At 44.7% G+C, this 22279-nt stretch overlaps 1 protein-coding gene across 1 annotated transcript in view; it reads left to right on the top strand.

The window, feature by feature from the left end:
• The first annotated feature begins 892 nt into the window (after window positions 1-892).
• Window positions 893-22279, top strand: part of SYT13 (synaptotagmin 13) — a 47943-nt gene continuing 26556 nt past the window's right edge. Inside the window, exons 1-2 of the mRNA XM_036764037.1 lie at window positions 893-1174; window positions 21662-21887. Coding sequence (XP_036619932.1) covers window positions 986-1174; window positions 21662-21887 — 415 coding nt within the window. The 5' untranslated portion in view covers window positions 893-985. The remainder of the gene's footprint in view (window positions 1175-21661; window positions 21888-22279) is intronic.

Here is a 22279-nt window from a genome sequence, read left to right as displayed (position 1 = left end):
AAACCCATGTGTCCATTAGGCACACCTCTTCCCTTTCCCCCACCTCAGATTCCTCATCTGTAAAATAAGGAGATTGAGTTAATGACCTCTAAGGCTCTCCCCAGCTCAAAATAAAAGATTCTGTTATTTTAGTTCAACTTTCTCATTTTCAGATGAGTAAACTGAGGACCAGAGAAGGAAAATGACTTGTCCAAGGTCAAACATGTCTCTTAACTCCTAATTCAGCGGTGTGTCCACCACATCAGGCTGATAACACTTTGCCTTTGGAAGCTGCAGATCAAAGATTAGAGAAAATTCTAAGACTAAGGATTTCAGAGATTTCTTCTCTAGGACTATGGAGGTGATTTTCTGATTTAGGGGCTAGTGGGGGCGGAGAAGCTGAGAGAACCTGAGGTGGTATGGTGGGGGTATCACGAGGGGGGGTGCGGAGGCGGGGGAGAGGTGGAAGTGAACCTGGAGGTTGAGGAGAGCTTGGCGGGAGGTGGGGGTTTGGGGGGAGGGCAGGAAGGCCGTTCCCCATCTCTGACGTCTTCCTGTCTCCACTGCACAGTGGCTGCTCCCCTCCCCAACCCCTAACCCACCCCCAGCCCCAGCCCCGCCCCTCCCTCCTCTTCCATCCTTTCCCCTCTGGGTCTCTCTGCCAGATTCAATGAGAGCTGCGGGTTCCAGAGGAGGCCAGGGGCCGCTGAGCTCCGGCAGTAGGCACAGGAGGGCGGCGCCAGGGGGCAAGAACTGGACCCCGGGGAGCGGCCCCGCGGGAACTAACGTTGCTCCTGCCCCCTCCCGGGCCGCACGGCTCTGGGGACCGCGGGGAGAGGAGCCTCTGCGGTGGCTGGGGGTCCAGGGACAGCGGCACTGAGTCCTGAGGGGAGACGAAAGGAATAAGGGTCTAGGGACAGACGGAGAGGGAGGGGACACCCCTGGTTGCAGCCCTGCTGAGTGGACTGGGATCGGGGAGTCCTGCCCTGTTGTGCCCGGCCGGACCATGGTGCTGTCGGTGCCCATCATCGCTCTGGGTGCCACGCTAGGCACAGCAACCAGTATCCTCGCCCTGTGTGGCTTCACCTGTCTGTGCCGTCGCCTGAACCCCAAGCACGGGCTCCGGGACCAGGACCAAGGCCAGGATGCTGAGAAGGCGACGTCCAGCGTGCTTCGGCCAGCCCAGCAGCAGCAGGTACCCGGGCGCCCAGCGCTCGTTCCGCGCCCCGAACCTTGCTCCCGTCTCGGCACGCGGATGACAGCCCAAAGCTAGGAGCAGCCCTCTGCGACCGCGCCCCCTCCCCAGTCTGGGGGCGGGGCAATCTGCCCCTGGAGTGGGAGGCGGGGACTGGACTCCTGGGGAGGGGGTGTGACCTCCTGGGCCAGGGGTGGGAGGGGGCTGTAACTGGCGTGGGGGAAATAGAGAGGGAGAGAAAAGGAGGGGTGGGGATGGGGGTATAATAAGGGAGATTGTGGACTGGGACGTGGAGGAGGTGGGGGATTCTTGGGGAGAAATAGATTGAGAGAGGGGCTATAGGTCGAGGGAGAATTAGGGTGAGTGGGGACCAGTGAAGAGGGGAGTTGGGGATTGATAGATTCTGGGGGAGGACTGGGGAGCTGTCATGAAGAATTCTGAAGGAGAGAGCTGGAGGAGAAGGACTAAAGAGAGGTGGACGCTAGGGGGTGAGGGTGGAGACTGAGGGGTTGAAAGAGAAGAGTGGAGGCACCCAGCGGAGAGAGTGGTGTCGTGTATGTGGGAGGGGAGGCGACGAGTGAGGCCTCTCATTGAGGAAGTGGGGGGCTCTGGTGGGTACTTTGACTTGGGGTAGTAGAAACATAACAGGAGACAAGAGAATTGGAGGACTGGAGGGCTGTGACCAGGGAGTAGGGGCAGAGTGAAGAGGGGGACCCAGGGAACATGAAGAATGGGAGCGGGGGATTGGAGATCTGATTGGGGAGGTTAATACCAGGAGGAGGGGGGGGAGGGCTTGGGAAGTGAAAGATTCAGTGACTGCGGTGAGTGGGGGTGCTGTGAGGAGGGGGAATTAGAGAAGGAAGGATGGATCTGTGACAGGAGGAGGAAGGAGTAGGGACTGATGGAGAGGAGGATTGGGGGATGGGAGAAGTGTAGGATTCTAAGGAAGGATTGAGGTCAATAGGGGCTGTGTGGAGGGGATATGAGAGGGGGCTATGAGGAGGATAGGGGGAATCATGAATTTGGGGAGGAGCATCAGGGACAGTAGGGAATCTTAAGAGGGAAATAAAGGATTCCAAGGGAAGAGTGGAGGAGGGGCGTCACAGGGAGATGGTGGAGCATATGTGTGTGGGGTGTAAATGGAGATTAAAAAAAAAAAACCTATGTGGGTCAGGAACCAAACTGAGCCCCAAACAAGGGAAAATACAGTGATCTCTCCAGGAAGGAAAATTCTCTCTGGTGGGTAGAAAGGACTATTTGTGGGGAGGCAGGAACACCTGCGGTCTAAAAGCTCCCAGTCCTACAGAGGGCTTGGGAGGGGAAGTGGATAAGACACTAGAGGTTGGAAAGAAATCCCCATTTTTTCACCACAGTCTGCCCCCCTCAATTCTCACTACTGCCCTCCAGTCATACAAGCTGGGGTTGGCTCCACTTCCTTGAAAGAGATCTCTGGGAGTAACAGGGACCTGCATCTGTTCTCCCTGACCTCTGGAGAGCAGGGATTGGAAATAACTCTGTGCTATTAAACTGTAAGGGTAGGGATCAGTAGACAGAGGATGAATGTATATTCTATCCCTGCAGAGCCAAACAGGCACGTCCCCTTTCTGGGATGATTCCCGGGAAGGAGGTGGATTAACTAGAAAGTCTTCCTTTGAATTTCAGGATAGAGTTGTAAACAGCTTAGAGAACTGGGGAGACAGTGGCTCATGTGGGTACACCCAGGCCCCTGGCTGCAAGTTCTGAGTTAGAATCCTTTGATTCTGGGGGTTAGTTCTCTTCTTTTCGTTCTCCTAGTGGGAGGGTCACATGAATGTGGGAAAGGGTTCAGAGAATCGTATTATCATAGTGTATTCAAATAGCGTTCAGGAAACCCTAGAACAGAGAATGTTAGAGCTAAGAAGAACCTTAGAACATAGTCAACAAACATTTAAACAGCCCCAGGCACTGCACTAAGTGCTGGGAATACTAAGAAAGGCAAAAACACAACCCCTGCCCGCAAAGAGCTCAAGTTCCAAAGAGGGGGGCAACATGTAAATAGCTAGGTACACACAAGATATATACAAAGAGATGGAAGAAAAACCAACAGGATATCAACTAATAAAAATCAACAGAATATTAACTACTAGAACTAGGAGGCGCCTTGCAGCATAGAATATGAGAAGTGTGACAGACCTTAGAACAGAGAACGTTGTAGTAAGAAGAGACCTTAGGGCACAGAATATCAGAGCTAGAAGGGATATTAGGATAGAGAATGTTAGAATGGGGAGAAATCTTAGGACATAGAATATCAGAGCTAGTCAAGATCTTAAACCTCATTATTGGAGCTAGAAGGGACCTTCAGAGAACACAGAGTATCAAAACTGAAAGAAACTTTAGAATGTAAAATGTTATAACTGAGAGGGACCTTAGGATTTAGCATGTTTAGAGCTGGAAGGGACCTTAGAACACAGAACATGGAATGTCAGAGCTGGAAGGGATGTTAGAACATGGACCTGGAATGGCACAGCTGGAAGGGACCTTAGCACAAAGAACATTAAATGTCTCTCTCCGATTCAACCCTTGCCTGAAGCATGAGTCTTATACTTTTTCTACATTAAGCACTCAATTACTATGTATTCCAGTCTACACAAGCTTTTCTTCACAGACCCATCTAGAAGAGTTCCATTTAGTAACGAAGGCCACCATGCTAACACTGTGCTCAGGGGTGTATGAGCTTCCTTTTCCAAACTGACCCCAGAAAATTCTCCCATTGCTGAAAGTCACCTTACTCAATTCAATTGAATTCAAGAAACATCTGTCTTTGTAGAACCCATGGTACCTAGCACTGGGCTTTCCACCTAATAGGTGCTCAACAGCCTATAAAAGGACCTTTTTGCCATAGGCCAAAAGATTTATAGCTAGAAAGGACCTCAGAGGTCATCTAGTACAGCCCCATCATTTGACCAAGCATGAAACTGGGGCCCAAAGGGTTAAGCCCACCTAAGACAGTAAGTGGCAGAGGTGGAATGCAGTCCCTGATTGAGTCCATCTGCCTGCAGACTCAGGCCTTGAGAGCTCATTCCTGACTCAAGAGTCCAGGGAAAGCCCTGTGGAGGAGTGGCCATTGGGGTTCACCAGACCAGGCACTTGACATGGGTCCTTGCCAGAGATGAGGAGGAGGCTATTCTGGGCACAGGGCACAATGTGGGCAGAGTTGCAAGGAGTAGAATGAGTTTCTTCTGGTTGGGGTGGATTTGGCCAGAAGGGAAGTCCTACCCAACCCCTTTCAGAACCTTGGTCTCAGTCACAGCTCAGCCTTACTTAATGTTAGACTTGGTATGATAAACATGTTGTGGCTGGTTGCTTAGCAATAGGAAAGGCAGCCAGCTGTATGAATTTTTCATCAAGAAATTAGCATGGGTTATTTCAGGGAGATGTGCAGAACACTGCCTACTGGAGACAGAAAGCGTCCTTAGAAACCTTTGACATGCTGTCAGTTTGTTCCCTGAGGTTGTACTCAAAGGGCAAACCTGGAGTCAGCTGAAGCCTAATAGCACTCTTCATTTTCTCCTCCTGGTAAGTCATGGTAGTCCTCATGATAATGGTTCCTGTTGACCATAGAGTCAATAAATACTGTTCACTTTATTCCAACCCAAAGCATTTTAACTGTCTTGGCATTTTCAGGCTTTTAATCACAGACCACTGGCTTTGGTCAAAATACACTCAAGAGACAGAATGAGAGACAGAAAGCAGGGAGAGGGAAGAATATTGAAGGTAGAGGAGAAAAGAGGAGAGAGGTGTTGCCTGAAAGAGGTAGAGAGGTAAATAAAGAGAAAATGAGGTGGAAGAGGAGATGGGGTGGAGGGGAGAGAAAACAAAGTATGACAGTAAAGAGACAGGGAGGAAAAAGAGAAAAGGAAAATGATGGAGTAGAGGGACAAAGATTGAAAGACAAAAGACAGAGATGGAGAAGAGAGAGATAAAGGCTGGAAGGAAAGGAAAGAGCAGGATGAAGAGCAAGAAGGGAAAGGAGAGAGAAAAGCAGTAGAGTGGAGGGGAAAAAAGAAAGAAGCAGATGGAAAAGAGAAGGAGAAGAGTGTAGACAGTGAAAAGGGGAACAAGGAAGAGAAATTAAGAGAGAATAGGAAAGAAAAAGAGAGAAGAGAAGAAACAGTGGGGTGAGGAGAGGAAGGAAAAGAAGAAAATGAAGAGGGAAGAAAGGGGGAATAGAAAGAAAGAGAAGAGTGGAGATAGAGAGTAGAGGAGGAGAAAAGAAATAAACTGAGAAGGAAGAGAAGAAATGGGGAGAGATGGAAAAAAGAATAGATTGAGAGGAGAAAGAGGAGGCAAGAAGAGAAAGAGACAATGTGAGGAAAGAAAGACAGAAAGGGAAAGGAAGAGAATTGGAAAGAACACACAGAAGAGACCGACAGAAACAGGGGAGAGGTAGCGAGAGCTTAACCAATAAATAGAGCAAGAAAGAATATCAGAATGGGATGATATTGTGACTTCTGTGTGTCATGGAACAAAGGGAAAGAAAGGGAAGAAGAGAGAATCAGATTGAAATGGGGAAAGAGAAACATAGGGAAACTGAAAATTAATTAGACCTAGTCAGTGAGAGAAAGGGTTGAAAATGTTGTAGAAGAAGGAACAGGATGAATTAGACTGAGACAAAGAAGGAGGAAGACAGAGACCAAGGCTAAAAATCAGAGGAAGATAGGAGCAATCAGCCTCAGTGGCACTGGTATCATTTCTCCCTTTTCTTCACACTCATCAGACAGGATCACATTGGCTTTAGTGTCTTCCAGGAACTCAAGAGCAGTGTACCCATCATTCCTATCAGACCATCAATTCCCCTATGCTCATTTCCACTAATAATCTTTATAAGACCCAGTTTGGGCTGGGATGGTGAATACAGAGAATAATTAAAATGACTAGTGAATCCTAGCTGAATTCCTTCTAGCAGGATTCATTTCTAGGCCATGTGGTATAGTGGGAAAAATCCTGGATTTGGAGCAGGAAGACCTGGTGTCTCATCTCATCTCTGGGGAACCTTGGTCAAGTCACTTGCCATCATTGGGCCCTCCTCTGTAAAATGATGGAGTCAGATCAGATAACCAGTCCTTTGAACCCTCGTCAAATAGGCAAAGCCACGTACAATGGTGGGCACAAACACAACTATACTGAAAGTACTACTGGTGGGGAATTACAATTAGCACTGCTTGATTTAAGCAAAATTATGCCTTGCTTTGTAAATAAGGATTTTCTAGGTGCTCTGGACCCCACAGAACCATGTCCTCAGTGATGAATGGGTATGAGAAGGAAGGTTAATGAGGAGCTGCCTTGGAGAATGCCATTGTGGAGTTAGCAGATCTTTCCACTTTACCTTCAATTTTGCAAAGCCTTTTACATACATCTGAGCCTCACAAAAATCTTTTGAAGTATGTGCTATTACCTGTGTTTTACATCTGAAGAAAATGAAACTCACAGAGGTTATGTAATTTGCCAGTGGTCACATAGCTGGAGATATCAGAGATAGAATTTGAATTCGGGTCCCTTTTCATTACACCAAGCTCCTTGTGGGGAATGGGAGGGTTCTTAGTGTCCTGAGCACACTAGATCAGATGAGGGATGATGGCTCTTTCCCATACTTGGAAAAAGCAGACACCTAGGGGAGAGGAAGACGTGCTAGGGGAGAGTAAAATGGGGAGAGCAGTGGACATGGAGCAGCATGTGGGAGTTTGATAGGTATGACTGGCTTGGCCATAACTGGTCAAGGATAAGATCAGTGATGGGCAGCCAGGTGACACAGTGGATAGAGTGCCTGGCCTGGAGCCAGGAAGGCTCATCTTCCTGAGTTCAAATCTGGCCACAGACACTTACTAGCTGTGTGACCCTGGGCAAGTTACTGAACCCTGTTTGCCTCAGTTTCCTCATCTGTAAAATGAGCTGGAGAAGGAAATGGCAAACCAGTCCAAGTATCTTTGCCAAGAAAATCCCAGATGAGGTCGCAGAGAGTCAGACACGACTGAAATGACTCAGCAAGAGCAATAACAACGTGATTGGTGATGGGGAGAAGTGGAGATGGGAGTGATTAAACCCTCTGTCATATTAAGACTGGTTTCGGAGGGGACGATAAGGAGCACCTTTACCATTCACTCACGAAGGATCCCTCTGGACTCAGTGCGTTCATCTGCAAAATGGAGATAATACCAATTGCTTTAGCCTAATAATGTTAACATATTTTAGTGGTCTGTCTTTCTTTGCAAAGTGCTTTGTTCTGTATTAACCCATTTTTTAGAGAAGGAAACCAGGACATAGAGGAGTAAAGTGACTCACCCAGAGTCAAAGCTAATAAGCAACAGTCAGTGAGCATTTATTAAGTACCTACTATGTACCAGGCACTGTGCTAAGCTCTGGGAATACAAAGAAAGTTGAAGACACGGTTCCTGCCTTCAGGACAGTTTAACTTGAACCCCGGACTCCTGACTCCAAGTTCCTGCCAAAGCCTAGAGCAGCCAATTTCCTCCCTCCCCCTCTCTATACTAATGCCGCCTCTGTCTTTCTCAGCTTCTTTGTGCCTTTGTACCCGTGGGAAGAGTCAGAAAAGTCCTGAGCTTCCCACCCTGTATGGCAGCCTGTGCTTGTCAAGGCAGGAATGACACTGTCCATTTCTTACCTTACCCCTGCCAGGAAGGCCCAGGACTTGTGGGGTGGGGTGAGCATGGGGCAGGGCTGGAAAGGCCAGTGTGTACTGATTTAATGAGGTGCCAAGGTCTGAGAACAATGGACAAAGAGGGAGGCTGTCCTTGGGTTTAGAATGAAGCCAGGACCTCCATAATTCATGTGTGACAGACAGTGTGTTAGAAGTCCTGGGTTTGCTATAACCACCTACTAGCTAGATGACCACAGGCTGACCACTCTGAGACCCTCAGTTTCCTTGTCTGTACAATGGTGTTAAGAACGTTCACCCTCCCTAGCCCACAAGGCTGTTATTAAGTGTAGAGAGACCAGGCTGTGAAGTATGGCTGCCAAGCAGGGATCAAACAGCTGTCGTTGACCCTCGTGCCAAGTGCCTTCCTTCAACAACACCACCCCCCAAACCCAGTAACACATCACAGGTTTTCTTTGTGTTTTCGTCTGTTATTATATTACCTGGCACATGGTACTCCCTTAATAAAGACTTGTTGATTGACTGACTGTGCGCCTGATTCTCTCAGGTCTCTCTAAATTAGGAAATTGCTTTATAAATTCAAGACCATGATATAGATAAAGAGGAGAAATGGAGACTGAGAGGCAAGATGTCCAAGCATGCTGAATTTATAACGAATATACCTACATTAAAGTCTCCTGTGATCCTAAGTAAGCCCAGATCTAGAGCGGGGAGGGACTTTAAAGACTATAATAGCTCCCCTCCCCAATTTTACAGATGAAGAAACTGAGGCCCAAGAAGCAAAATGTCTCACCTAAGGTCACACATGGAGCATACATTTAGAACCAGAAGGGACCTCAGGAGCGGTCTAGTTAAGTCTTACCCACCTGGAATTTTACAGATGAGTAAACAGACCAAGACAAAGTGAAATAACAACGTAACGATGCAACAAGTAGTGAGTAGCGGGGCAGAAGTTTGAACCCAGGCCGATTCCAAATCCGGGGCTCTTTCTCTATCATGACCTTGACTCTGCTATTTGGTGGTTCTATGACTCTGTACAGGTTATTTAACCTTTCTGTTCCCCTGTTTCATCACCAGTAAAATGAGCATGATACTGCTACTTCCCCAGATTGTTGTGAGGAAAGCTTTGTGGAAGGGTGGCCCATTCTTTGTAGGCATACAAGGCAGCCTCAGTACTCAAACAGGTATTTCCTGTTCATTGAAGTGGGATAAATCAAGGCACTGGGCTTCATTTATTCAACAAATATTTACCAAGTGCCCCAGAGGGTGCCAATTCTGCCTAAGCAAAAACCAAGTAGAACGGAAAATTGATGGTAAGGAATTTTTTACTGATTTCTCATATTTCTGTTAAAATTAGATGGAGATAGAATATTGAACTCAGACCCAAGAGACTTTGGTTCAAGGCCCAGCTCAGTCACTTAGTATCTGATAACTGTCTGCTTGTGGGTAAACACACAGTCACTTCCCTTCCTGGGCTTTAGGTTTCTTTATCTATAGTGAGAGTGGAAAGAACTCAGGCTCAGGGTCAAAGCATCAAGTCAAAAAACCTGGGCTCAGATGGGGCTTCTAATACTACCTGTGGAACGTTGGGGGATGTCAGTCCATCTCCTTGGGACTCAGGTTCTCCATGTATAAAATGAAGAAGTTAGACCCCATGCCCTCTGAGGTTCTTTCTTGACTTGAGTCGACCATATGGTCCCCTGACTAGACACCTTCAAGGCCTCTTCCACCCCTTATGATCCTAATTCCTCTGAGCTTCCCAAGAAAAGTGAGCTGTGATTAAATACATAGTGGTGCTCTTCAGCTGTGACACACCATAGAAACATGAGCTGCCATTGATGAGAGATGCTGCTTGGCTTTTCCAGGGGCTTGTTGAACCCCATATTTCAAGATTTTTCCCCCATCCCCACCCCCGTACTGGTGAGTTCCTTACCTGGTCTCCTCAGTCATATTTCTCACTCTCAGTGCCCAGCAACTTCAAAGAAATGAACGTACAGGCCTTCAGGGGAGGGATCACAAAGGCAGGCTGACCAGGCCTGCTCCCAGAGACAAAGCCAGGCAGGACCATCTCAGGCTCAGTTATTCTGGGCCACTGCATCAGTCAGGCAATTAGGGGAAGCCATCTTTACCCAGGAGGCTGAAACAGACTTTTGCAGGATGGTGAGGATCTCTGATGCCTGATTAAATATCTGTGACAGAAGTAGCCCCCCAGGGAGGGGCTTTCAATGGAGGAACAGGGGAGATTTTCTCCAAGTCACAGTCATATGACAATATTGGTAGGTCTGGGGAGTGGTCCCCATTTCCTTTCTCCCTTCTTCAGACCTTTCCCTAGCCCATGAAGCCTCAAAATCACCAGCTGGGATTATTTTTAGGCAGGATTCTGGTCCTTAGAAATGATGGCCTTGTCTGTTAATTGGAAAGCATGGAATCATCCAGGTGGAGTCTGCACACTTTGGACTCAGTGCCTGGCTGCCACCTTCTTATCTATGGAACCTGCTCCCCACCTCTATCCATCCCTCTGGTCTTTCATTTCTGAAATCTAGGCCACATCCAGGAAATTTTTTTATTAAGAAGACTCCATAAATAGTTACAGGGGGTGGGGGAGACCATGCCTACCAATGTCACTGAGCAGCTGAGCTATCGATCAGTATCACTCGTAGTTTAAATTGGTTGTTAGTCAGCCTGTTGTTGGCTTTCCCTCTCTGTGCTTCAGTGGGAATGGCAGTGCCATAGTGGGAAACAGTGCAGAGAACACTGGCCTTAAAGTAGGGAAGACCTGGTTTCTAGTTGTCCCTTGTATTCTATAAAAACCCTGGGGCAATCGTTGGGCTCTGGTCCTTTGGGAGAAATCTAGGTCTTCACCTGGATGTTCCTCCCACTCACTTCTTCATGATCAAAGGATTTGGGTCCAAAAAGGACTTAAGAAAGAGTGTAGTTGAACCCCCTCATTTTTCACAGGAGAAAACTGAGGTCCAGTGAGGGCAAACAATTTACTATATAGATAGTAAATGAATTGGAAATCTACCAATTCATTAAAGTCTGTAGTTTCCAGAGTAACAACACATGCATATATTTGCTCATTCATCCATTAATTCATTCATTAAGCATTTATTAAGGACCTACTATGTTTGGTACCCTTAGCAAATCTGGAATGCTGCCAGGGGCTTCCTTTTTTTGTTGAATCAGAAGAGCAGAGGGAAGGTGTTTCCGTCTCCTCTGTCACTGGCTGGCTGAACTGTCAGTCAGCATCAGGCTAGCCAACAACCAATTTAAATAATGAGTGATGCTTATTGACAGCTCAGCCAGTCAGTGACATTGATAGCAAGAGGAGTAGGCATGGTTTACCCACACCGTATGACTATCTATGGAGGTTTTTTAATAACAAATTCTTGCATATGACTTAAATTTCAGAAATGAAAGACAAGAGGGATGGATGATGGGAGAGAGATGGGGGGAGGGAGGGAGGAAAGGAAGAAGAGAGAGAGAGAGAGAGAGAGAGAGAGAGAGAGAGAGAGAGAGAGAGAGAGAGAGAGAAAGAAAGAGATTTTTGAAGGGGAGGGAAGAAGAGAGAAAACCTTCCTAAATGCTTGCCCTGCCTCAAATGTCTTCCACCTATAATCAATTCCTCCTCCATATGGGTCTGACCACATCACTCTCATTCTCAGGAAGTTATGTTGTATTAAATACAAACTGTGCTAGGATTTATAGTCATATACAATCTGGCTTGAAATTACCTCTCCAGGCTTATTACATATTGTTTCAGGTGGCACAGTAGATAGATAATAGGGCCCAGAGTCAGGAAGGCTTGAGTTCAAATCTCAGACATTAACCAGCTGTGTGAACTTGGACAAGTCACTTAACCTCTATTTGACTCAGTTTCTTTGTTTGTAAAATGGGAGAATAATAATAGCACCTACCTCTTAGGGTTGTTACAAAATTCAAATGAGATAATATCTGTAATATATTTAGCACAGTGCCTAGTACATAGTGGTACACAGTATAAATGCAGAAAGTAACATGGTACAGTGGATAGGCCAGCTAGGGGGTGCCATGGTGCATAGAGTGCTGGGCCTGGAGTCGGGAAGACTCAACTTCCTAAATTCAAATCCAGCCTCAGACCAGCTGTGTGACCCTGGGCAAGTTACTCAGGCCTGTTTGCCTCAGTTTCTTCATCTGTAAAATGAGCTGGAAAAGGAAATGGCAAACCCTTCCAGTGTCTTTGCCAAGAAAACCCCCAAAGGGGTCATGAAGAGTCTAATAATAACAAAAATAATGGATAGAGAGCTGGTCTCTCAGAGCCAGGAAGATTTGGTTCAAGTCTTTTTTTAAAGTCCAATCTGCGTGACCCTGGGTAGGTGACTTACCTTCTCAATGCTCTTGGCAGCCCTACTGCCCTCTCTAAGACTCTGAATGGCAGAGATGTAGTTTTTCTTTGGTAGAGGAGATTTCCTCTTCTGGGAGTTCCCTCTGCCGATGGAATCAATGGTCTAGTGACTCTAGTCCCTTTCTTTTCCCCTTTAGATGCTCTGCCTTCCAGTCAAACCAGCTTATTTGTCATGTTCCCTGTATATGAAAATCCTTTTCCCATCTCCATGCTTCTGTCTAGGCTGTCCCCTAGATCTGGAGTGCTCCACTACTCACCTCTGCCCCTAAGGATCCCTGTTGTGGTTGTTGTTCAGTAGTTTCACTCATGTCAGACTCTCCATGACCCCATTTGGAGTTTTCTTGTCAGAGATACTGGAGTGATTTGCCATTTTCTTCTTCAGCTCATTTTACAGATAGGGAAACTGAGTCAAACTGGGTGAAGTGACTACTTGCCCACGGTCACATAGCTTGGAAGTGTCTGAGGCCGGATTTGAACTCAGGTCCTCCTCACTCCAGGCCTGGCCCTCTATTCACTGTCACCACTTGGCTGACCTTTAGGTTCCTTAGTTTCCTTCAACATTCCACTCAAGTGCCCCTCCCTACATGAGATTTATCCTAATCCCGATCTGTCTTGTCTTCAGTTTTCTCCTCTCTAAAATGAGAGGGTTGGAGTTGCTGAGGTCTGATGTGCCCTTCTAGCTCTAACCCTCTAATCTTATGCTCCTCCTTTCATTTCAAAATTATTTTGCATTTACTTAATGAATGTGTCTCCTTGGTGGAATTTAAGCTCCCTGAGGGTAGGCTCTATTTCATTTTTTTTCTTTTGTATCCCCATTGTTTGGCTCAATGTCTTGCACACAGTAGGTGCTTAATAAATGCTTCCTCAATGAATGAATGGTGGGAGCATGATGTAGTGAAAAGAGTACCCAGTTTAGAGTCAGAGGACTTGAGTTCAAATCCCAGTTTTGTCACTTAGGATTTGGGTCAATCAACAACTCTGAGCATCAGTTTCCTCATCGGTAAAGTGAGATTATTCTAAGGTCCTTTCCAACTTAGCCTATGGTTCAATGAATAAATGAATGAGATCTAAAGATAAAACTAAATATGTTTCCCTCTTCCAGTTCATTGAACACAAAGGTATTATTATTATGGGTTGAGAGGCAGCATCAGTGTAACATCATGGAAAGACTCCTGGATTGGGAATCACAAATCTTGGCTCTGCCACATACCTGTGTGGCCTTGAACAAGACCCTTAACCTCTTTGGCAGTCACTTTCATTCTCTGCAAAATGAGGGGGTTGAATTCAGTGGTCTCCGAAGTCTTTGAATTTTGTGATCTTTCTTCCCAACCAAACGTCTGAGAATAGAATAAGTCAGGTTTGGGGAAGGTTGGAGGAGGAGATGGGGGGGCAGGGTTGTGATTCCAGCTGGGAGAGGAGAGAGTAAGAAGAGAAAAAAGCTGTTTTTGGAGTGAGTAATTGATGTAATTAAAGTTATTAGTAAAGAAGAGCTTGGTTATTAAGGGGCAAATGAGTCAGCAGCAAGTGGAAGTCAGCAGCCCAGTGCCATGTGGTATGTCTAGAATTCTTGTATATTTCAGGAATGCCTGATTCCCTTGTAGGATGAACACCTTGGATCTGCCATCTGTATGGTGGATGAAAATAGCCTAGCTCACATCAGGGGACCTTGGACTTGACCCCAGTGGCTGCTAGGGGAGGGGGTCCCTGGGAGAGGTAGTGAGTGGTGGAGCCAACTGATGTTAAAGGAGACTCCGGGCTCATAGACGTAAAGTTGGCCCTTGATCCTCCACTAATCTCATAGGAACATAAATGAAGACCAGAAGGGGACCACAGAGCTCATCTGGTCCAACCCTCTCATTTTATAGATGAGGAAATGGAGACTCAGGGAGGTTAAATAACCTAGCCCAAGTCATAGGAATAAAAGGAGGCAGAACCAGGGCTTTTGACTTCAAACCCAGCGCTCTTTTTATTGCACCCCTATGTCCTTCTATTGTAGTGGTGATCTGGGTTGTCACAAGCCAGAGGGACACCAGCTTTGACAGATTTTACCGATCTGGAAAGGTGTCAAATGAACAGTTTGTGTATCTATTTTCTGGAGATCATCCTGGCTAAGTTTGGAAATGCTCATCACCAACCTGGCCTCAAAATAATGAATTCATTGGCCACAGAAACTCTTATAGTCTGTTGACTCAGTTTAGAGGAACTTTGACTCCTTAGGATAAAATAAATACTACTCAGCCTGGTATTTAAAACCTTCCCACAATCTCACTGGCCTTCACAAATTTTTATATTACTCTTTTTCCTATACTCTGGGTTCTAGTGTCCATGATACTCCATCTCCCATTGCCATACGTTCACCTAAATTGTCCCCCCTGTCTAGAATGCCCTCCCTCCTTGTAGAATATGCACCTCCTCCAAAGTACCACATCTGCCATAAGACCTTTCCTCCAGTTATTAGTGCTCTCTGCCTCCCTGAAGTTACTTACTAGACTATGCTTACTTGTGGGACTCTCCATTCCCCTATTCCCTGCAGCATCTAGCAAAGTACCCAGAAAATAGTTGGCACTCAATTATCTGTTGAATAAAATTGAATTGCATTCTGGCTTCTGACACCATCACTTGACTGAGGCTGCTCTCTCTGAGGTTTCCAGTGAGCTCTTAATTGCTAAATCTAATGCCCTCTTCTCAGTCCTCATCTTTCTTGACCTTTGTGCTGCTTTTGATTCTGTTGGCCATGTCCTCCTCCTGAAAGTATTCCTCCTTGGCTTTCTGCTTTCCTAATACTGTTTTCTCCTGATCTTCCTCCAACCCGGCTGACCTCTACCTGTCTGACCTCTCCTCAGTCTCTTCTGCTATATCATCATCCGTGCCCCATCCCTTCACCTTGGGGGGTCCCTCATGATGGACACCATTCTCTCTCTCTCTCTCTCTCTCTCTCTCTCTCTCTCTCTCTCTCTCTCTCTCTCTCTTTCTCTCCCCCCTTCCCTTCCTTTCCTTCCCGCCTCTCCCTCCCCCCCCCTCTCTCCTTCCTCTTTCTGGCAGCTAGGTGATGTAGTGAATAGAGTGCTGGGCTTGAATTCAAGAAGAACTGAGTTCAAATGTGACCTCAGACACTTACCAGATATGTAATCCTGGGGAAGTATCTTAACTTCTCTGTGCCTCAGTTTCCTCAACTATAAAATGGGGATAATTATAGCACCTACCTTGCAGGTTGTTGTGAGGATCATATGAAACCATCCTTGTAAATAGCTTAGCACTTTATGTGCCTGGAACATAATAGACATTATATAAATACCTTCAGCAGCAGTAGCAGCAGCAGCAGCATTATCACTGTGTGCCTATCTTTCTTGCTGTCTCTCTGTCTCTTTCTCTGTTTCTGTCATCATCTCTGTTTGCCTCATATCACATTTGTTCCCCTGGATCTTCTGTGCAGTTGACCTTCTCTTCTCTTTCTCTATCTCTCTATCTCACTTCTTCCCATGGATTCAATGCCTCCATGCAGCTAACTCCCAGATCTATACATGCATCCCTCCTTTCTGCTGAGCTGCAGTCTTACTATCTTCAAATCCTTGCTAGACATTTCCAGCTGGATGTTTTAGAACTCAAATTTGACATGTTCAAAATGAAACTGACAATCTTATCTTTTAAGCCTAGCTCTTCTTCTGAATTCCATGTCTCTTCCAGGGACATGACCACCCTCCCAGGCATCTGGGTCTCCAACTTCAGAGTGATCTTTGACTCTTCCTTCTTCCTCACCCCTCTACGTGAAGCTACCAAATCTTGGTAATTCTTTTTTTTTCTGTGTCTTTCACATCCATCCCCTTATTTACACTTGGCCACCACCTAAGCTCAGGCCATCATCACCTCTTGCCTAGACTATTGTTAATACCATCCTTTTTGGTCTCCTGGTATCAGGAACAGCAAGAAGGCAAGGTTGGCTGGGCCACAGAGTGCATGGAGCAGAATAATGTGAAATAAAGTGGAAAAACAAGTCAAGGTCAGGTTGTGAGGAGCTTTGAAGGTTAAATAGAAGACTTGGGCATTACCTACTTATTGCAGAGTATGTCATTATGGGAAGAATCATGGCGACCTGCTCCAGTATCTCTGCCAAGAAAACGCTAAGTGGGATCATGAAGAGTTGCATATGACTGAAAACGACTGGAAAACAGTCATCACAGCTAGGACACGTGCTTTGGCAGCTAGGTGGTGCAGTGGAGAGAGAGCTGGACTTGGAATCAGGAAGACTCAAGTTTGCATCCCACCTCACACACTTACTAGCCTTTTTACCCTAGGCAAATTACTGAACCAATCTGAGCCAGTATATGTTTTCTCATTGCTAAAAGGGAAATAATCATAATAGCACCTACCTCATAGGGTTGTTATGAAGGCCAAATGAGATATCAGTGCTTTGCAAACCTTAAAGTATGTTATAAATATTGGATATTTATTATTATTTGAAAAAATTTTCTCAGTGTGAGTGAAGGCCTGTACTAAGTCATGTACAATGCGTTGTGACCAAGTTCCCACATGATTTTGACCAACTGAACATGTGTACCTAGGATACTCCATCTCCTTTCCCTGTACCATTGGCTGTCTCCCTCACCTAGAATGCATTCTCTCCTCTTAGAGTCTCTAGTTTCAAGATTTAGCTCAAGCACCATCTTCTCTATGATCCATGACCTATCAGTGTATTTCCCTTGCCCCCCATTACCTTGTATCTATTTTCTATATAATCAAAAATGTATATTTGTCAACATAGAAAGAGTGTATGCTACTTGAGGGCAGGGGCCATTTCAATTTTGTCTTTATTCCCAATGCCTGGAACAGTGCTTAGTAGGTGCTTCATGAAAGCTTATTGACTAATTGCTTGATTTATCATGGAGATGGGGTCTGATTGGCCAGGGAGTAGGATCTTTGGCAGATCTGGGCTCTGCCATTGACTATGAACTTGGGGTTCCGTTTTCTCATCCGTCAAATGAGAGAAATGTAGTAGATTCTGTCCCAGGTCCCTTCCAGCTCCTGCATTCTATGATTATAATCACAGCCAAAGGCAAAAATCAATGCATCATCAGCTGCACCAAGCTAGGTCACAGAAGCAGTGAAAGAAGAGACGTTATTTATAGTAACTAGCAGCCAGTACTCTGGGGAAAAAAACTGTTCCAAACATTTGCAGATGTTCTCAGATCAAACTCTGTTTTTATGAAGAAATGCTGTATAGACTGCTCAGACACCGGCCTTTCAAGTGGGAAAGGAGTTAACAAATTGCTCCCCTCCTCCCTCTTCAATTACCCTGTATTTGTGTGGTATATACTTATATACCTATATGTTGTCTCCCATAATAGAATGTAAGCTCCTTGAGGGCAGGGACTGTTAGGTTTTTTTTCCTTTGTAACCCCAGTGCCTAGGCAGTGCTTGGCACTGATTGACTGATAAAAGAGTCACTAACCCAAACTAAATAGTGATGCTATTCACATACTTTGAATCAAATCAAGGTGTAAGAAGCAGAAGAGAAATGTATCATCAGCCTTTCTGCATACTTGCAACGAAACCCATAAAGGACAGATATAAATAGAAATCCCATTCAAAATAACTACAGAATATAAAATATTTGGGAGTCTACATATCACATCGCCACAGGAATGATAGGAATACAATAAAAATGCTCTTTACAGAAGTAAATATGGCCCTAAATGATTGGAGCAAAGCAAATGGCTCATTTTGGGGTTTCACTAGTGTAATAAAAGTGACTACACAGCCTGAATTAATTTACTTATTCAGTATGAAACCCAGGAAACTACCAAAGAACTGCTTTATGGAACCAGGGAAATAATAACAAAATTCATCTGGAGGAAAAAAAATGTTAAGAATTGTAAAGGAAAAGATCTTAGAAGTGCAAGATCTCAAAACATATTTTAAAGTAGTAATTATTAATGCTATTTAGTACTGACTTAAAAATAGAAAAAAATCAATTAGTGAGATATATTAGGAACACAGTTTCTAGAAACAAACATCATAGCAAGGTTTTTGAAAAACCCAAAAACTCCAGCTTCTGGAGTAAGCACTAGACAAAAACTACTGGGAAAAACTAGAAAACAATCTGGCAGAAATTAGGTTTAAAGTCACATCTTACACAATATATCACAATTTCCAAATAGATACATGATCTAGATATTGCATTATAAACAAACTAGAAAAGAATGGAAATAACTTTCACAACAATGGACAGGGGCAGACTTCTTGGATAGAAAAGGGTAGATAGATAGTCATGGAAGATAAAATGGGAAATTAGATAACATAAAATTGAAAGCTTTTGCATAAATAAAATCAATGCAGCTAAAATCAAAAGGGAAGTGTTTACCTCGAAATATCATTGGAGCAAGTTTCTCTGATAAAGGTCTCATATTCAAGATATAGATATGTAAGGAATTTATCCAAATATATAAGAAAAAAGTCATTTTCCTATTGGACACAGGCATAGATGGTCAAAGAATATGAACAGAAATTTCTCAAAAGAAGAAAGCTATCATCAGCTACATGTAAAAATGTCCCAAATCACTAATAATATAAGTGCAAATCAAAACAACTCTAAGATTCTATTCACATTTGTCAGAATGGAAAAGATAACAGAAAAAGAAAATGACAGTTGTAAGAAGGGATATGACACTAATGGACTGGTGATGAAATTGTAAATTGGTGGAACCATTCTGGAAAGCAGTTGGAAACTGTGCACTAAGCTGTGTGTATCCTTCGACACAGCAATACTTCTGCTAGGCATATAAAGCAAAGAAATAAAATAAAGAAGGAAAGAGCCCATATGTGCAAAATATTCATAGTAGTACTTTTTGTTGGAGTAAAGAATTGGAAACTAAACAGGTACTCATGCATTAGAGAATGGTTGAACATATGAATGGTGTATGAATTATGGTATAACACTATACCATAAGAAATTATGAAAGGGACAAGAGATTCAGAGAAACCTGGGAAGTCTTGTATAAACTGATGCAGAAGGTAGTGAGCCAAGGGAACAATTTATACAATAACTACAACATTATAAAGAAAAATTACTTGGAAAGACTTAAAAGTCAATGCAATGACCAGCCACGACTCTAGGGGACCAAGGATGAAGCATGCTTCTCACCTCTTGACAAAGAGGTAGATGTGAGTAATAAGATATACATTTTGGAGGCATTGCTAATATAGGACATATATTGCTTGATTACACTAACTTGTTACAAGGGAGTGTTTTTATGGAGGTGAAAATGGAAAAATTAGTGATAGCAATGACAGAAAAGAAAAAAGGATCAGTAAAGCATTTTTAAAAGTCCATAGAAGAGAATGTAATGAAAGTCAGAGAGATACAGAAACAAATGAAGTAGCTTTTGGAACTGGAACTAACATACTGAAATTTAATATATACTTAGTAAAAAAAAACCCAACAACAAGCTATATGTGATGATATTCATAGCTACAATACTTTCTTCCATTCTTTGTATATGCAAGCGTTGTTCATGTTTATTGATATTTGTCCAGGTCTGATTAATGAAAGTTTAAAAATATATTTAGTAGAGCACTGGCCCTGGTGTCAGGAGGGCCTGAGTTCAAATCCGGCCTCAGACACTTGACACACTTACTAGCTGTGTGACCTTGGGCAAGTCACTTAAACCCAATTGCTCTGCCTTCCCCCCTCAAAAATATATTTAAAAGATGTGAGGAAACTGAGGCCCAGAGAGATTAAGTAATTTCCCCTAGGGTCCAATAAGTGATAATTGGCAGAGGTATGGATAAAACATGGGTCCTTTGGCTTTGTCTAATCATCTTTCTACTTTACAGTTTTCTAAAGATGATTAAACATAGGGGGGGCCTAATCACAACCCTCACATACTGAAGCGACTGTCCCATGGAAGAGGGAGTAGATTTGTTCTACTTGGCCCCAAAGAACAGAACTGAGAGTGATGGGTGGGAATAGCAAAGAAGAAAATTTGGGCTTGATGTTAGGAAGACCTTCCTGGCAATGGGAAGTGTCCAAGAGTGTCTGTTTGCCCCTTGCCTCTGACCAATCCTAAAACACTACTTCCTGAGAAGTCCTGTAGATAGTTGCCTTCTCCTTAAAAAGTGAACCAAGTATCCAGGAAGGTCCAGGTCTTCTCCTCCTTGACATTCTGATTGTACCATGTGCTATTCTGGGACCCATATTTTAGGAAGGATGTTGACTAGCTGGAGAATATCCACAAGAGGGTGAGCTGAATGGTGAAAGGACTAGCAACCATGCCAATCAATCAGTAGACATTTATTAAGCTCCTACTCTGTGCTAGGCACTGCGCTGAGTGCTGGAGACACAAAAAGAGGGAAAAGACAGTCTCTGTTCTCGAGGAACTTACAATCTAATGCAATAGGAGGATAGGTTGAAGGGACTAGAGATATTGAGCCTGGGAGAGAAAGCTTGGGGGAGGCATACTGTCTTTAATTCTTTGAATATGGATGAGAGATTAGACTTCTGAGGAAAAAAATTGGGAATAAATGAGTAAAAGTTACAGGGAGGCAGATTTCAGTCCCATATATGGAAAACCTTCATTCTGTCTAGAAGTGGCATGGACCACCAAAGAAGGTAGTTAGTTCCCCCTCAATCCAATTCAAGCCATATTAATTAACACCATCTCTGAGCCAGTACTGGGATGGATGTCAGGGTGCAAAGAGAAAGCATCATCAAGAAGAGGGTGGGTGAGCACTGTGCAGGGGTGCTCTAGGGAGGATGCCCTTAGAATGGATTCCTAAGCTCCCATCCATCAGCTCTAAGATTCTATCACGTCCATACAGGGTTCAGAGGTTACGTGTTTTCTTCACTTTCTTAGACCCCATGGAGCACTGGACTGGGAAGATATTGCAGTTTGGCTTCTTCACAGTGTGACCTTAGGCAATTCCCTGGAGACCCAAGTAGCACAGGCCTGACTCTGCCCAGGGGGAAAAAAGGTGGTAGAAAGAAACATGCCTCCCCACTCAGCTGTTTGCCCATTCTGGTTGTGGTTTGGGGTAGGCCATTTTGGTATGGGGGAAAGTGGATTGGGAGTCAGGAGATCTGGATTCTAGTCCTGGTTCTGCCACTTAATCACTGTATGACCTCGGGAGAACCACTTCACCTCTGGGGGATTTCTATGACCTCCTCTAAAAGAATGAGGGTTTTGGAATGTCGTCTCTAAGAAACCTTCTGGCTCTAAAATCCTAGGATCCTAAGATCTAGTGCTATCTTTAGAAGTCAATTCTTCTCTAGTGCTTGGAATCAATCAATAAACATTTACTGAGCACCTACCATGTGTCAGGCACTGTGTCAAGCATTAGGGATGAAAAAGAGGTAAAACAGAGTCCCTTGCTTTCAAGGATCTCACAATTCAATGAAAAGCAGTGTGGGGGTGATGGTGAAGGACATAGTAACCAATCAAGGCAACTTGTGTTTCAGTTCAATATTAAAAAATCCACGGAGCCTGTCCAGCCCAGAGCCCTCCTGAAGTTCCCAGACATCTATGGACCTAAGCCAGCAGTGACTGCCCCAGAGGTCATCAACTATGCTGATTACACCTTGAGGACCACAGAAGAGGAGCCAGTCCCTGCCAGCACACAGGCCCTGAATGACAGTCGCCTCAAAAGACAGGTCACGGAGGAACTCTTCATCCTTCCTCAGAATGGTAGGCTTCCTCCCTCCCAACACCTCATCCTCCTCCACCAGGGCACTGACTCTGTTGGTCATTGGCCTCACCAAATCACCTGCCTGTGGCATACTGGGATGGAGTCAAAAATTTTCCTAGCTGGATGGGACAGTGGGATTCTCAGATGGAAAAGCAGTATGGTCCAAGTTTCAGGGTCCCAGATTAAGTGTGTAGGCATTGAGATCCCAAGCATAATAGTCCAGTAACAGGCTGCCCATCCTTCCCTCTCCAGGCTCCCCATTGCCTTACTGGGAAATGAAAAATCTCAATCCCACTCAAGTCAATTGAGGTTGAACCTCATGCTAGGCACTTCAAGGGACATAAGAAGAGGCATAGATATAGTGTTTAACCAAGCTGGGAAGCTCCTGGTC

The sequence above is a fragment of the Trichosurus vulpecula genome, chromosome 6 (assembly GCF_011100635.1).
Source record: "Trichosurus vulpecula isolate mTriVul1 chromosome 6, mTriVul1.pri, whole genome shotgun sequence".
Classification (NCBI taxonomy): domain Eukaryota; kingdom Metazoa; phylum Chordata; class Mammalia; order Diprotodontia; family Phalangeridae; genus Trichosurus; species Trichosurus vulpecula.
Note: the sequence above shows the minus strand (reverse complement) of the source record. Positions and strands in the feature narration are given on the sequence as shown.